The 17,466-nt window shown below is 43.5% G+C and overlaps 1 protein-coding gene across 1 annotated transcript in view; it reads right to left on the minus strand.

Moving 5' to 3' along the window:
* LOC139930656 (connector enhancer of kinase suppressor of ras 2) overlaps positions 1-17,466 on the minus strand; it is a 53,553-nt gene that overhangs the window by 27,617 nt on the left and 8,470 nt on the right. Inside the window, exons 2-5 of the mRNA XM_071923889.2 lie at positions 10,916-11,079; positions 4,218-4,420; positions 3,771-3,858; positions 2,424-2,465 (exon numbers count right to left, since the gene is read on the minus strand). Of these exons, the coding sequence (XP_071779990.1) occupies positions 2,424-2,465; positions 3,771-3,858; positions 4,218-4,420; positions 10,916-11,079 (497 nt within the window). The remainder of the gene's footprint in view (positions 1-2,423; positions 2,466-3,770; positions 3,859-4,217; positions 4,421-10,915; positions 11,080-17,466) is intronic.

Consider the following 17,466-nt stretch of genomic DNA (forward strand, 5'->3'; position numbering starts at 1 on the left):
CATTCTCTCGCTCGCTTTCTTCCTCACCGGCTCTCACCTTCTCGTCTCATGAAAGACTTTACTCTGGCGCATGCGCGCTGCACGTGCATGCGTGACAGACACGCGCCCGCTCGCTCGCTAATACGTGCACACCGATCACAGTTGCGTAATACATCCTCTCCACATGCATGAACATACACCCCGGCAAAATATGAACCTGAGCGCAGACATAGGGAAGGATGGGAAGAGCGAGAGAGAGACAGAGACAGAGACAGAAAGAGAGAGAGACAGACAGAGAGAGAGAGAGAGAGAGTGGGAGGGAGAGCGAGGGAGGAAAGGGGAGAAAGCAAGGGAGAGGGAAATACACAACTAGGACAGTCTTATGTAATTCCTCTCATCCTTATGCATGCATGCACATAAACACACACACACACACACACACGCACTCATACACACTTCACGCTCCATCAAACACACAGACTCACACATGCTCATATCTTTTCCCTCTTCTTCCCTCCCTCTGCCTCTCCCTCTCCCTCTCCCTCTCTCTCTCACACACACACACACACACACACACCCTATCCTTGTCCATCTGATTGCTGCAGGCCGTAGTCTAGAGGGGAGGAGAGCAGCAGTGAGTTTTGCATTATTGAGCAGAAGCTGACAAACGTACAACCACCACTACAGTAGCTACAGCAGAGTTGACCAGCGCATTACACAGTCTCCGTACCACACACTGGCTGTGCACCGTCCACTGGAGGCGGAGGCTGGGAGATTTTCCCATCATTCTGTCTGCTTTAACCTCTCCATCAGTGTGTGTGTGTGTGTGTGTGTGTCCCTTCACCTCCACTAATTTCTAACGCACATAGTAAACAAGGATAAGCAAGGAAGCAGCGCCTAAAAACAAACACCTCCACCCTCTCTCTCTCTCTCTCTCTCTCTCTCTCCCTCTCTCTCCCTTCACGCTGTCTCCCTATTTCACACATAAACCTCCCACACATAACAGACTTAGTCATGCGTAGCCTTTATAAGTCTGGCACCCAGTGTTTTTTTTTGTTGTTTTTTTTAGGTGTGTATGTATGTATGTGTGTGTGTGTGTGTGTGTGTGTGTGTGTGCGTGTACCCATTTAAATATTTGAATTTGCCCGATGCCACCCTCCTCGGTCATTATCGGGCTGCAGCAGCAGAGGTAAACCACAGTAACCAAAAGGCTGAGGGGGCGTGTGATTCTCACAGGGGGGCATCACACCATGAGAACAGAGCAACACATCAGTGCAGTCTTATGATTGGTATTGTTTACCCTATTGAGTGATACAATTGCATATTTACCTCATATTGACACAGGGTCTGATATAGGTATATCTTGGCACAAAATGTTCAAGCAGTTTTTTTGGTGAATACCTCCTCCCCCCCCCCCCCTCCCTAACTCTTCATTTGGTTTACCCCGCCTGACCTTGAATGGCAGCAGGAAGTGTCCCAATCCAACTGTCAGCCCGCATCAGACACTAGCTGCTCACTCGGTTTCACACAACGTGGACACACACAGTTCTCTGACACACACACACACGCACGCAGACACACATACACACACACACACACACACAGGAGCTGGCCTCAGCCTCTCAGCTTGCACTGCGGTGGGTTGCACCATTTTGTGCCCCAAATTCACACAAATTCATACAAACTGGACACACAGAGTTCTCTGACACACACACACACACACACACACACACACACACAAAGGACCGATACTAGATGTTTCAAGTGGCTCCAGCCTACCTGCTCTCATTTCAATGTGTTGCTTTAACTCATGCAATTTTGTTTCCCAAGCTGAATTAAACCAAATGCGTATTAGAAGCAAAATAGCTGCCGGTATAGGTTGTAATGTTAAGTGAAAGTGACTAGGACTTGACTAGAAACTGACTTGAGATATGTTTCAGAAAATGTGGATTCTGTGTGGCAGACTTTAGCTGTAACATCTGGGAAAACGGCAAAGTACTTTGTACGATAAATGAGTTGTTTAGTCGTTTAGGAATATGTTGTTGTGTTCTGTAAACTCATGTGTGCTGGGACCTGAGAGTAAAGGATGCTGAAATAAAATCAAGCACAAGGATAGTAATCTTATCTGGATGAGAGTCTTCAGCATTTATTTAATAGCTGTCATTGTTGAGCGTGCCATGGTGCCTCTTGCCTGGTACAGCTAGGACCGTGATAGAAACAGACCAATGACTTTGTGTAATGCTTCAAGATTTTAACTATTTTAACTATACAATTATGCATTTGCCTTTGTATGAATGAGGTGTTTTAAGAATTGTCAAAACTAACTAACTGACTGAAAACTAATGCTGCCTTCAGCATATAAGAAGTTACACAGGAAATACTGTGAAGGAAATAAATCTATACCACACTGAGAATGGAGAAGCGGTGACACAGCAGAAACTTACCACATGGAGGATCTTATTCTCCGTCTCATACACAGTGCAGTCCTGTGAAGCGACAGGAAGAGAGAGAGAGAGAGAGAGAGAGAGAAAGGAAGAAAACATGAGATGGAGAAAAACATCAATGCAGGCATCCGCAAATTAGCTCAAATAACCGTCTCTTCCAAATAGAGCGACCAGGAGAGAAGGAAATAAGAGTAATGAGACGCCAAACAGGAAGTCAGGTGGATGACTTTTTTTTGTTGTTGTTGTTTTTGTACTGGAGAACAACAGCACTCAGCTATCTCATTTCTAATTCTCCAAAATATGCATATTACTTTATAATCTAGACAGACTATTAGATTGGATTGATCAGTTCTAGATCTGATCCTGCTGCCTAGAGCTCCATAAGCCACCTCAGGATTTAAAAACCCACTCCACCAACTACACTATTTGAACATGACAGATTGTTATTCAGTGATAGCTGATAGTTAATCTATTTCTGGGAAAGCAGCCCATGGAATATACCAGATGTGCATGGTAGCAGTTAATTCATCTGTTTGATGCATTGGTGTGGGCAGAGTTGCCACCTTTGTCTCTCTCACTCCACCCTGGCAGCCACATGTTCATTTGGCCCAGTGTGAACCTATGGTGGCCCTCCTCTTCCCTCTCCTCTGGCCCTTGTAAGAAGGGATAGGTGTTATCTGCCCGGCTCCAGTACTCACTCTGGGCACACGTACAAACACACACTCACACACACTGGGCAGGGTCTTACAGGGAGGACATGGATGAAGTCCAAGACAAGGCCATAGTTTCTGTCCAAACAATGAGATTTCGACAGTCTGAGCATCTAAGAGTGTGCTCGCATGCACCTGCAGGTTTATAAGAAACTGTGTGTGTGTGTGTGTGTTTGTGTTTATGTTTGTGTGAATATGAGTGTGTGTGGTAAATCCACAAGAGGAGCATGCCAGAGGGAGAGCAGGAGGAAGAGGTGTGGGAGGAGAGAAAACAGGAGGGTGAGGGAAAGAGAGACACTTATAGTTCACTCCCTCCATCAGGGCCCATAAGTTAAGCTGGGGATGAGGTCTAGCAGTGAGTGAATGAGCACATTGCCTGAGGCTGTGACTGAGAGCTGCTACCATCAGCCATGGTGCACACCGCCTATGGCAGTGGGCATATGTTACACATCCTAGAATCCATAGAAGCAAGCTGCATCCATATTGATGCGCCCCATCCTAATCCACTGCAGTGTTGTCATTCCAGTTCAAATCATGACCTTTATAATGTGGGTGTAATATATGCACATGATGGATATGCACACGTGCATGCATCCAGTGTGTGTGTGTGTGTGTGTGTGTGTGTGTGTGTCTGCACCTGTTGTACAATGGTGGTTAACTCTAGGCAGAGCTGCACAATGTTGTTCTTCAGTAATGAATACTCTGTCACACTGGCAAACGGAGACCTGAAAAATAAAACATAGGGTTCATTATCGCACGGACACATATAGCAGACTTAATGTATGGTTTGTCAACTACATATGGCTCCATCGACTAAATAACAGTAATACTATGTTGTTGACATGTTAAGCTGTGAGGTACATGTTCACCTTTGAGAAAAAAAACATCAACATGGTGGTATGGCATACTCCTCCCCACCCCTTTACTATAGGGATTAGACTGTTCAAACCACAAAAAGTCTATACTAAAAGCTGATTTTCACCGAAAATTTAGAATATTGGCTACCAGGTTTCAGCCATATGGCCTTCATCACTTCATGATTGAAATTCAACTCTTTTAATTCAGCCACAGTTGTGGTCCCTACCTGTCGAGCCAGGCTAGCAGGTTCTTAGCTGCACCAATCAGATCCACCACCGAGGTGAGGAAGTCATTGGGCAGCCTCCGGGAAGCCCGTCCGTCGTAGTGTCCGCCCCTCCGCCGGCCCAGGATGAAGTTCTGGAGGTTCTTAGCAGAGGCGTTCAGTTTGTGGGACAGAGTCCGGAGGTTCTCTGTCTCTAGGCCATAGTTCTGCAGGACACACACATACAGTACAACAGGATCAATGCCTATAGAACATGGCCCTGTGATTAACATTTTGGTTCAGTCATGGTTGAGTCATGTTTGTGTAAAATACTCAGAAATCAGATGGTTGGAGGTTGCTTGGGGCACTGATTTGTTTGTAATACAACGATACACCAGGTCAAAGGTTGATCAAAATGTAAAGGTGAAAGTAAAAGTCAAGATGGTCCACATTGCAGTTGAAATGCTTTACATATCCCACAAGAAAACATGAAACAATCATTTGAAAGTGCTAGAATATATTTTGTATTGTCACATTTTAACTGAATCATACCTTACATCTGCCTAAATACTGGTTAAATGGTCAGCTCACAAGTTGGTGGGTTGGATTAAAAAAAAGATCTGCAGTGATTTAACCATAAACGGTCATTTTGAGTGGAATGAAGTGAATTTAGACTTTCCATCATTGAAGAACCATTGCTACTCATATACAACAGCCATTCTCTGCACTAATTCAAGGGCATTTTAGGCCGGTCCACTGGCCTATTACTGCACTATGACCCCTTTAAATACACACACATACACACACATACAGACCCACTGAGCCACATTGCGCTTAGCTTCCCAAGGCACCTCCAGTCATATCCTGCCTGATAGAGCCTGATTCCTGCTGACACGAATGCTACACACACACACACACACACTTGTACAGTGCACAGGCTGAGCTAGACGTATCTATTCCTCCTCTGCCTCTAGATCTATTCTACATCGTCACGACCACAGTGACTACAAAGCAGAGAGGGTTTCGCATTGGCAGCAGGGAGAGACAGAAAGAGAGAGAGAGAAAGCGAGAACTGAGGAACTAAGGAAGCAGAGGACAAGGAGAAAGAGACAAGGCAAAGGGGGAGAAACAAGGGGAAATGAGAGAGAGAGAGACAGAGAGAGAGAGGGGAAGGGAGAGAGACAAGTACCCTGCTATGCATCTCACTGAAACTGGGTCATGTATATGCGCTGTGCTCTGTATAATCTTCTTTTTATGTGGATGTAGATGTATACATGAACTTGGAACGTACATGTTTGTACAGCTGTAATTAGGCTCGTCCATGATTCGATCTAAAGCTCTGTGCTGGACTCTCCGGGGAACAGAGTGTTGAGATGAAGCAGGGGAATATGCCCTGTGTCGCCTGCCTGAATGACTTTGTGTGTGCGCGATTGTGTGTTTGTGTGTGTGTGTGTGTGTGTGTGCGTGAGAAAGAGAGAGAGAGAGAGGAGAAGAGAGAGAAATAATTTGAGCAGAGCGTGCATATGTGTGTGTGTGTGTGTGTGTGTGTGTGTGTGTCAAATCAATACAGTAAGAGGGCGATGCCATTAGAGAACCCCCCTCCACCTTCATGTCGATGTGGTTGCCATAGCAGCCATGTGTAGAGTGGCCTCTCCTCTATGCTGATATTTCTACCATTGTCCTCAGCATCACACTCAAACATCATTTATGGCATGTTGGGAGCAAAAAGCGGACTATGCCATTAATCTTTTTTTTCTTTTCAAAAGTAATTAATCTATAAAAGCTATTTTGCTCCACGGTAAGGCTACATAGTCTCAGACATAGGATTTTGCGGTCCACTTAAAGCCCCCTATACCAAGATATGGAGTATCTAACCTCTATTTATCCAGGGAAAAGTTGATGGAGCATGCGTGTTCTTGACATTGAGCCTGGTCCCCCGAAATTTTGTGAAATGAGCATGGTGTGTTAAGATGCAAATATGTGCTCCATGCATGAGTGACAGAAATAGGTTTTCCCACCATGAAAGGATTACATGAAGGAGACATGACTAGAAACAGGTAATAGTCTGACGTAATTTTTAGCAAAAGTGTTTCTTATTTAACCGTGACCAAAACCTTATCCTAAACTCAACCAAATTGTTTTAGTTGCCTAATCTTAACCCTAACCTTAAACTTAACCCTAACGTGAGACAACGTTGTTTACGTGCCTAAACTTAACCGTTAGCTTTTCATGTGATGAACAGGAGAAAATGGTGTGTCCAATTCATGCTATTGTAATGTAATCCAATTTGTGGTGGCGGGACATAATCTTCACATAATTTGTGTCCACAACACGTAATCTGCGTTTCAGAGTTTGTGGTTATTTTACAAAATTTTATGAGACTGTGTTGTTACATTCATACAGTCCCACACATGCACCTGGGAGCTGACAAGTCCAACCACAGTCTTCTACTGTTGGCCACTGGTTTGGAGTATAGCTCCACCTGTGGTGCAAATACCAATGCAGTGTTAAAAAATGTTTCCCTTGGTTTGAAGACATCTATTTACTCTCCAAATGATGGACTGAAGTCATTATACAAGGGCTGATGGTATCTGCCACCTAAAAATCAAATTTGAGGCTGTAAATGGTTTGATTTGTTTATAATGACCTGTAATGACTGCAGCTTAATGGATGTGACAGTGTCATACCCTTGAACATTCAAACCAAGTCAAGACAAGTTTACATATAAAGCACATTTAAAACAACCACCATTGATGAAAGTACTGTACCAAAGTTTAAAAAACAAAAAACAATGCAGACAACAAACAGTGCAGAAAGACTAAAATCACTTGCACAAACAGAAACACACACACACACACACGCACTCATACATGCAGATCAAACAGAGTCAAAGGGTAGAGAATTCAAATGGGTTTTGAGAAGAGTTTTGAATGAGTCAGGGTTAGACCTCACATAATGGGGGAAGCTGTTTCACTGTCTTGGGGCAATAACTGCAAACCCGATGGTAACACTAAGTCCTTAAGCTTCAACCTAGACTGTGGAACATCCAAGAACCCCATGTCTGATGACCTATAAAGGCCCTAGAGGTCAAATAGGGACATAAATGATCAGAAATATAAGTTGAGGCCAACTCTTTCAGAACCTTCAAAACAAACACCAACATCTCAAAATCAATTATGAATCCCACTAGAGAGAGAAAACCAACATGGAGGGGATGTGGTCCCTCTTGCTGCTGTCAGTGATCTCAACTAGCTGCAGGTGGGACATGGAAGGCTGACTAAGAAGAGATGAAGGCGTGAATCACTTTCTCCAGATCTTGGAATGAGAGAAAATATTTGATTTGGCAGATAATTATAAGCTGAAGAAGCTGTCTTTCACTATTGAACTGACTTTTATCAAAACTTGAGGATCACAACAGTTGTTTGTAAGAATTTTGACGGAATCAGCGGGTCCAAATAAAACAACTTCAGATTTACTCTTATTTAGCTGGAGAAAGTTTTTGTCCCATCACATTTAATGTCATCAAGACAGTTCTTGAGGTTATTTAAATTAGCGGGAAAAAAAGCTGGGTATTGTCTGCTTAACACTAAAAGGAAATGTTGTAACTCTGAATGATATGACCCAGTGGAAGCATATAAAGAGAAGTGGGAGCATAAAAAGAGAAGTGGGAGGATATAAAGAGAAGAGAATTGTGCCTAAAATAGAACCTTGAGGAACCCCACAAGAAATGCTAGACAGGGAAGATGAAAACAGCTGAAAATCCCGCCTCATCTGCAGACATAGAGAGAGCTGGAACATCACAATGTGTGGGACAGAGTGAGTTCAGAGAGTGAGCTAACCAAGAGTGAGCCAGGTCACAGTCAGAAATAGAAAATCCAATCTACGGGTTACGAAGAAATCCCTCAAGACAAAAGACCTATGAGACATAGAGCCTGGATTGGTCATGGCAGTAGTGACAGAGGTGGTATGCTGTATAGTTGGAGCCCGGGTTGCTGTCCAAACCACTACATCAGGAATGTTAGGAGTATGTGCGTCATTTTGTTAAAGGGTAACTTCGGTATTTTTCAACCTGGACCCTATTTTCCCATCTTTTTGTATCTAAGTGACTAAAGGGGACAACAATTTTTGAAATTGGTCCAGTATTGAGCGAGATCGCTTCAGCCGGCAGCCGCAAAACGAGCTGCAATGTAATTCGACGGGGCAAATCGCACCGTCAATGTACGTCCACTAAAAGTGCTTGTTTTTGCCACTGACAGGCTCAGATTGTTATTATAAGTGTCTGACAACATTATGGAAAGGACCCTACAGAGAAATGAAACGTTTTTCTTTACCTTTCGCTTGATCCGGTCTGTGTGTAACCAAGTCTCGCGAGAGTTGAGTTGTTGCAGGAAGTTACACACAGACCGGATCAAGCGAAAGGTAAAGAAAAACGTTTCATTTCTCTGTAGGGTCCTTTCCATAATGTTGTCAGACACTTATAATAACAATCTGAGCCTGCCAGTGGCAATTACATTGACGGTGCAATTTACCCCGTTGGATTACATTGCAGCCCGTTTCGCGGCTGCCGGCTGAAGCGATCTCGCTCAACACTAGACCAATTTCAAAAATTGTTGTCCCCTTTAGTCACTTAGACACAAAAAGATGGGAAAATAGGGTCCAGGTTGAAAAATACCTAAGTTACCCTTTAATGGGTCGGATTCACCCAGCATCAAATGCTAAAGGCCTTACAGAAATTCAAAGCAAGTTTATATTCATATCTAGCAGGAGAGACACTGACCTGCTGGGTGTAATTTAACCTATATACTCACCCGCAATCCATAGGTTTAATAATACATGTTCTTTTAATCCCAGATTGAGACTTTCATGCACAGAAATGTCATTAATTAGGTTTTGTTTACAGATTTTTTTTTATTACAGAACATGCTAGCTATGCACATTTTCTATGTATGTATGTATGTATGTATGTATGTATGTAACAGTGGCAAATTACAATGAATCCTTTGCAAATAGATGACAGAATAATGTTGTGTTATAACACTAAGCAAAACTGTGGTCTGACTACTAGTAAAACAAAGAGTTATCACACTATCAAGTATAATATACCTGTATTACACCTATGTTTCACATTTATGCAAGCCTGTCCATTCAGATTTTGGAATGAAGAGTCATCCTATTCTTAAACTACGCTCATTTCCCAGCACATCTTGCAGAAACCCCGCAAATTCACCCTGTGAAGGCAGATTCTTTAATGTGGGAGATTCACTGCACACGCAGAAACTTACTTAGCATAGGTGCTTCAGGCAAAACTCGGTTACATAGGCATAAAAGAAGGGACTTTTCCACATTTACAGCGAGACTGAAAGCTCAGTCAACGCTTGAAACTCGCATTGATCCAGGTCTGCAGAAGCTCCCTCCTCTACCGCATGATGAAAAGAAAGTCTGAACAGTTGGGCCAAGTGAACCATGTTTTGCTTTTTCTTATGATGGATGGCATTGCTGGTGAATCTCTCTTTACTATCCATGTTTCCACATTCTCTACAGGCACTACCTGGTACTGTTCCTCTACCTGGGGAGTACAGCTGATGAGGAGTAGGGGGTCAATTGAGATTTGCTTTCCTCAGCACCCTCAAAACTACTCACAGCTCTACTTCTACTGATTCACCTTGTCTGGATACCTGGCATCCCCTAGTGCCCGAGTATGTGTGTGTGTGTGTGTGTGTGTGTGTGTCCAGTTCCAGGACATATGGTGAGTGCTGCTCTGGGACACTCATTCCCATGCTGGAACGTTTGAATGAGAAGTGGTGCTGATTAGTGTGCGCACGCACGCACGCACACACACACACACACACACACACACACACACAGACTGACACACTCACATTCATACAGCCCCAACTAATCCAGCCATGTGTGCCTGGGAGATAAGGTGCATCCTGCATACTCTCTCTACATACTCTCTCTCTTCCTCACTCTCTCTCTCCTCACTGTCTCTCCCTTCCTCTCTCTCTTTTTCTCTCTCAGGGAGAGTAGCACCTAATTCCCCCTAATTCCCTAATCCTGAGCAGGGCCACTGCACACACAGCCAGCACTGACCAAGACGAAACACACAGTAGGGCCCAACTGATAGAGGATTTTTTAGCCATTTCTTAAACCAATATCAATAACTGATGGGGGGGAATAAACAACATCCGATATATAAACCTATCTACCTATGAGAGTTTATTTGCTGGTTGCATGATCTATCTCCTTGGAAAGTGTCACTCAAATGTGGCTGTCATAGAGTGATTCTAGCAAAGGGCAGCACAGAGAGCAAATTGACCACTAAAGTGTGTATTATTATTTTATTTTATTATTTTATTATCATCCATACAGCCCCCCTAGACTCAAAAAGAATTCTAAAATACTCATGCATACTGGCTATTTGTATGTAATAGCCCCTTTTTAAAAAGTGTCAGTATAGTATTTTGTGGTTGTGCCAATTCCTTTTTGTTTTGGTTATGTGATAGTCAAAATGTATACATACCAATTTGTGTGTGAAAGGTGAATTTTGGCTCATAATAGTCATGCACCAATATGTCTGACCAACCCTACCACACACAAAAAAAACACACACATATAGGACAGGACGTACATACAAATACACAAACGGTGAATGATCAAATTATTCTTGTTTGAGGGGAAAGGAGCGAGGGAAGGTAAGAAAATAACAGAGGCGGACTGACCAGCGCACAGAGGAGGTCGACAGCCTCCAGGATGAGTTCCTGGTGTCCTATTCTGGTGACACCCAGCTCCTCCAGCTCCTGGTGGGTGATGTGCAGCAGCTGCTCTCCCCCCATCTGCTCCCGCTCAAAACTCTTCACATACTGCTGGAGACAGTCGTCCAGACCTGAGGAGAACAACACACACATATAGATGCAGGTTAATCCATACTGATCATTCCCCTATCACCGTATATGTGGCATCCGCTGGCCAGCCTCAGAAGATGCAGGTTGGCAACCTAAAGATTTTTGGTGGAGAGTTTAAGTGTCTTATGGTCTAAATGGTGTTTCAGATGGCTTCCCACTCCACCAGGAAAACAAAATAAAACTTCTGTAGGAAACACTGATACATAGAAATGCTAAAAATGATTTAATTCTTGCCACATTCTACACTGAATCCTGACGCATTTAGATGCATCTCTTTGTCTAAAGCAGAATTCAGACATGAGTGCAAACACCCACACAAAAGCGCACTGCAAAAGTGTGTCTCCTTCTGCCAAATGGAAACAAAAACTAGAAACACCGGTCACAAGCGAGAGATATTTTCAATCCTCCATTAGCAACTTCGTAAGTGTCACCTAGAAAACACATCTGCTGGCTTGGCTCGCCGATCTCCGACGATGGTCATACCCCGGTAATGAGATTTCCTCTGTTACCACTGCCTTGCACATACAAGAGAATACAAGTAATGCATTTTTAATGTTTTGACAGTTGGCACAATAGAATTTCATGCATATTCTGATGGTGGGTGTGTCCAAAATGTTTAAAAACATGCGGGGGATGTATTGACTTCCATTTTCTCTGTTAGCTGTGGCTCCCTGCCATACAGAGAGGCCATCAGATGCACATAGATGTGGTGGGTCCTGGTTGTTATTGATTAGTAAGAGCCTCAGGCTTTGAACCAAACAAAGTCAGCAGAAAGCACACCTCCCCACAGACCTAATGAACAAGCCTTCTTGAAAAAGAGCACACATGAAATAAGAACGCATGAGAGCAAGCAAATCCATGCACACACGCACACACACAGACACACACACACACGCAGAAACCCTCGTCTCTCTCTTCGTAAACACACACTTCAAACACAATCACACACACAAACACAATTACAACTGCTGTTGTTATTCAGGGTCTCGACTGCCCCTGTGGAGGCACGTTGTTAAAGCCGACTGGAGCTGTGAGGAAAACACTGATGCCCAAGGGAAGCAATGCTGACAGAGAGCAGACAGTGTGGTAGCACCTTAACACACAGTCACCACACAGACATTAACACACACACACACACACACACACACAGACACACACACACGAACGCACACGCACACACACATATACCCAGGCGTCATGTGTGAATGCCTTAACTAACAAAGGATGAGCAAGAGGCATCTTTCTCTTGTTATGCCATGGGACATAATAGACAAAATATAAGACCACAGTTGCACTGAGTCGCACGGGCCAACAGTCTTGTTACACAGAGCACAGCTGAGGCAGAACACATTTAAATCTAACACATCAGTAGGAGGTTGTGCATTATAGCACTGGAAGTGAAAATTGTTTAATGGATTATACCCCTTATGGGAAAAACCACATGAATTCCACATACATTAACATATGTTTCACATGTCATATTATGTGATATCATGTTATCACATAGGAGGGTATTATGATCACATGTGAAGTACATGTTTTGGTATGTGACACCATGAAAATGACATGTGAAATTATGTAAGCACTTTCAGAATGATTAAGGTAATGTGACACTGTATCTTCATGACTGTGATAACGTGTAGAAATCAACCTTATAATTTAAAGAGAAACAATGATCACCTCCAATGGGACGGTGTCTCTGTTGGCTGCAGCACATACTGTACCATGCAACAGCAACGTCCTGGGTCTGAATCTGGTCTTTATCATTATGCAGGCCATGTTAAAAGTCCTATGTAACATGTGCTAGCCACATGCAGAATAATGTTTTTTCTCATGTGGCTAGCATGTTAAATATGAACTCACACATACAGTATAATCACAGGGACAGTTCACATGTGATCATTCATTTTTACATTCATGTGGTTGTTCTGTAAGGGACTGTTGAAATGATGATTTACTGTCATAGTCTAAATATCATATTTTCATTGAGACAAACTTAATAAATCTGTGAAAATTTGTTTCAAAACAGTTCCATTTTTTATGAGAATTTTATTGGGACAAGTGACATTATCTTGAATAAAGTGAAGTGCCCTGCCTTATTCCAAGATTATATCACTTGTTTCACTTTATTGCTTGCGACTATAAAATGTTTTACTACAGGAGAAAAATAGTCTAGCATATTTCAAATCATCAGTAGTGTGGGCATTGATATGTGCAAGTGGAGCTGGAGGAGGAAGAGAATGAATGTACAGATTGTTTAAGCTAGCCAACAGCTAGGAGCAGAGACAGCCATGCAGAGAACATGGAGGCAGAGCAGGGAGAAAGAGCCCTGCAGCTAATAACTAGGATTTCTGAATATGTGACTCCCGACCCTCACTATGAGAGAGAGAGGGAACGAGAGGGCGCGTGCAGAGAGAAAGAAAAGATAGAGAGATGGCTATTTCTCAAAATGGAAGTCTTTATGTCCACTCCTAAGGGAGGTGAGCCTCCCGTTTCAAACCAATCACCAACACCTCCGTCTCTTCTCCTCCGCCACTCCCTTGTTCTTACGTTTGCCCTTCCTCCTCTCAACCTCCCCACCTACATCCCTGCTTCCCCTTCTGAAGGATGGAAGCACTTTTTTTAGTAGCAGCAATGTCATACTATCTGGTACACAATGACTTACGTCATCATATCACAAATGTAATATCTATCCATATTTGTGATATGACGACAAAGTATCTTCAATGCTGATTTAACATTCAGTGCAGTTACAATCACATCCTCACACTCGTCCTCATTATTCTACTCATCGCTTCACTGCCATCCTCTTCCTGATGTCCAGTCAGTAATTGTTGCTCCCCTTTCCTCTCCTGTCTTCTCCTCTCCTTCCTCCAGCCTCCACCAAGTTCTTGTTATATAAAGAGGTGATGAATAAAGAATCAAAGAGGTCTGGGCTGCCTGGGTTCCACCGCTTCCTCTGGGAAAGCCTCTCACTATAGCCATGGCCTACTTCTCCAACACACACACACACACACACACACACAGAGCGAGAGAAGATGGGTGCCTGCACAGAATGGCAATGTGTTTAGAGGCCCCTCTCGTCAGGTTTGATGGGTTTTGTTGCTTCAAATATTTCGTGATGCAATGATGATTTCATTGTGAGGGAGGAAGCCGCTGCCATCACACAGGTCAGACTCAGCTGAAGTGTTTCTATATCAAGGCCAGCCTTGTCACTGTCATCTAAATAAGCACAAGCCTTCAGACACACACACACAAACACACATACACATTCAAATGCATATGCTTACAAATACATGTGTGGATAAATGCATGCACACTTGCACAAACACACACCCCACATGCATGCACACACGCAGGAATGCACACACACACACGCACACACACACATGCATATATATATATATACACATAGTTGTACACAGCTGCTAGCCAATCAAATGAGTCAGAATGCCTCCCCTGGAGGACAAACAGCTGATCTGGGTTCATCTGCTCAGTTCATATGCCAGCTGGAAATAGCACATGGTGTTCACACACACACACACACACACACGCACGCACACACACACACACACACACACACACACACACACACACACACACACGCACACAAACTAACACAGGGGTCAGATACATCTGTACTGTACCTTGCCAGACAGTTGGTGATATTAAAATTCTGTAGATATAATTAGTCAAGATCAGGCCACAACAAATGTCTATTCACCACCAAAATGTCTTCTTACATCAAGTTGTTTACTGCATTCACAGTAACTGCAGGAAAGATGAAAACTGACCTTAAGCTTAAGTAGGCCATGTAGTGTAATAAGAGTCAAACAAATCATAGCCTGCGCACAGCTGAAACAAACAAAAAGTCATTTGCATGAATAATGTCCAAAGTGTCTTTCTGTGTAATCACGTCATAAGCTGATGCTCCTTTCCCCAGGGAACTACAGACTTGGGAATATGTTATTTTATCATAGCTTATCCATAGATAGTTGGGATTGTGTTTACACCAGCTTTTACAGTAGTCATGTCAGTGTGTGTTTCAGTAACTTAATACTGAACAGTATTTGCTGAACTAGGGCTTTTGCTTGCATCCTGTCCTCATGCTTTGCACTTTAAATTGCACTTCATAACTCAATTTTTGCTTCTGTCAACTGTCAACTGTCTTGTTTTTTTGTTTTTTTCTGAGTGTTATAATGCTTTGAGATGCATAGGTCCAGGTTTTTCAATTTTACACTTCTCATATTGTGCCCATTGCCCCATGTGGGATACACAGAGTTTGAGCATGTTAAATTGAGTTGTCTCCATGAGAAACATGGAGTGATCCCATGGTCCCGACCATCACTGAACCCCTGTGCAGTGAGGCTAGCCCAAGCATCTCATTTTGACAGCTTCATCCACAGCTCACACAGTTCGCCCAAATCTTTCTCTCTGTCTCTCTCTCTCTCTCCTGGGCAAGATAAGCCCCTCCTCCTCGCAAACGTGAGGGTTGCCAGGCGACCAGAGGAGGAGAGGCCTTCAAGCAGAAGTGAGGGATCAGCAGTTGCTTCCCCTCAGGACACGGCACTGATGCTGGGCTAAGGAGCACACACACTCTCTGTAAATACACACATACGCATACAAACACACACACGCACAAACTGTAGCCTACATACGCAGTCCACACGCTGACTGAGAGATTGTTGAAGGCCACAATAAAAAAGACTGCATTTACAGCAGAATATGGCTCCAATAGAAACACCGTCAGAGCCGTGACTTTGCCACGTGGCCGTTAACATCATCTGAAATCAGACGGACAAAACTGTGCTGGGCTTTTCCTTGGAGACCGGGCTCGGGTCAGAGTGCGGCCTGGGCTAAGAGTGGCAGCAGGCAGCAAAGAATTCTGTCCCGCCGCCTTACCGCCATCTGTGAGTTTCCAGCTGGAGTAAGTGCTTCGGTGAGTGCAAAGAAAAGACGCAACACTCACTAAAAATATTCCTACTGTGAAATATTCATCACATCATGACAGAATATTCTTAAGAGCGTGGCATTTTAGCTCCCCGGTACATAAGCCTTCAAGTGTACCGCCGCCTCCTCTCTGAAATCCAGCTAGCAGGAGGTGTCAAGAGGCAATCTGAAGGAGTGGGGAAAAGGAAGACAGGGTCAAACTGGAAGCTGCAAGGAGTTCAGAGGCAGTGCTGAGGAGCTAGTTGACCTGAGAGAATCTGAAGTGACTACAGTCATATTAAAAGAATGATAATATGATGGTAACATGATCTTTAACCTTGCCTTACATGCCTTAAATCTGCCCTTTCTACCCTTTTATCTATACAATCAAATCCCTTTCCGAGTCTGGGAAGAGGAGAAGGCTTGTATAAAGGTGGAGCGACAAAGCTACAGGTTTTTCACAGGATATCTACAATGATTTCATTGTTAATATGCTCATATGCTGACATTCAGCCAACTATTTTAAAGGGGATTTTAATTTAAGAATATTATTCCTTTGGTTTTGAACGGTTGATTTGTAATTTCAACCAATTCTAACCAATTGGATTCTTGGTTTCTTTTTTAATTCCTATGTATGTTCACCATTTTGAAGAAAACTTTTCTCGGTTGTGGTTCACACCTAGCCTCGTCGCCATCACACCATCACAATCACAATACAGAACTTGTTATTAGCTCTTATTGCTACACTAAATGATTTCTGTCAACATGAACATTTTGTCAAAGCCTAAAAAAGCCTAAAACCCACTGAACCGAGAACAGCTTGCAGTTGCTCCTTAGAAAATGAATGATTGATTTTGAAGGATTTTGTGGACCTAGCTGTTGGTTTGAGTTTTTGCAGACCAACTAGCTTTACAGTATGAGAGCTTAGTGTGCTAACAGCTAAACAGAAACGTACCCTTATCTTCAGAAAATCCTGGCTAGTAGTAGAACCTTTAATTCAGCTGTGTGATCCTTTAAGTTAATATATGGAACGGTCCTAAAGCTGCAGCTCCCACGACAGGTGCAGAATCAACCCAGTAAAACATGTACGTGAACACACACACACACACACACACACGCACACACAGGCCTCTCTGTCCGAACGGCCGGATAGAGAGGGTGCTTTGATATGATGCCCGCTGCATCTCTCATTCTCTCCACTGCTCCGCTCTCCCTCTCTTTCTCCATCATGCCCTCCCTCTCTCTTCCACACTCCCTCATTTCCTCCCCCATCTTACTCCTCTCATGCATTCTCTCGTTTTTGCTCTGCACCTCCCCATTTCTGAATCCATCGCTCCGCTCTCTCTCTGTCTCTCTCCGCTCTCGCTCTCTCTCCGCTCTCTCTCTCTCTGCTCGGGGCCATGAATCAGGAGGGGATGTGTGTGTGTGCAAGTGCTGCA

This window comes from Centroberyx gerrardi, chromosome 16, assembly GCF_048128805.1.
Source record: "Centroberyx gerrardi isolate f3 chromosome 16, fCenGer3.hap1.cur.20231027, whole genome shotgun sequence".
NCBI lineage: Eukaryota > Metazoa > Chordata > Actinopteri > Beryciformes > Berycidae > Centroberyx > Centroberyx gerrardi.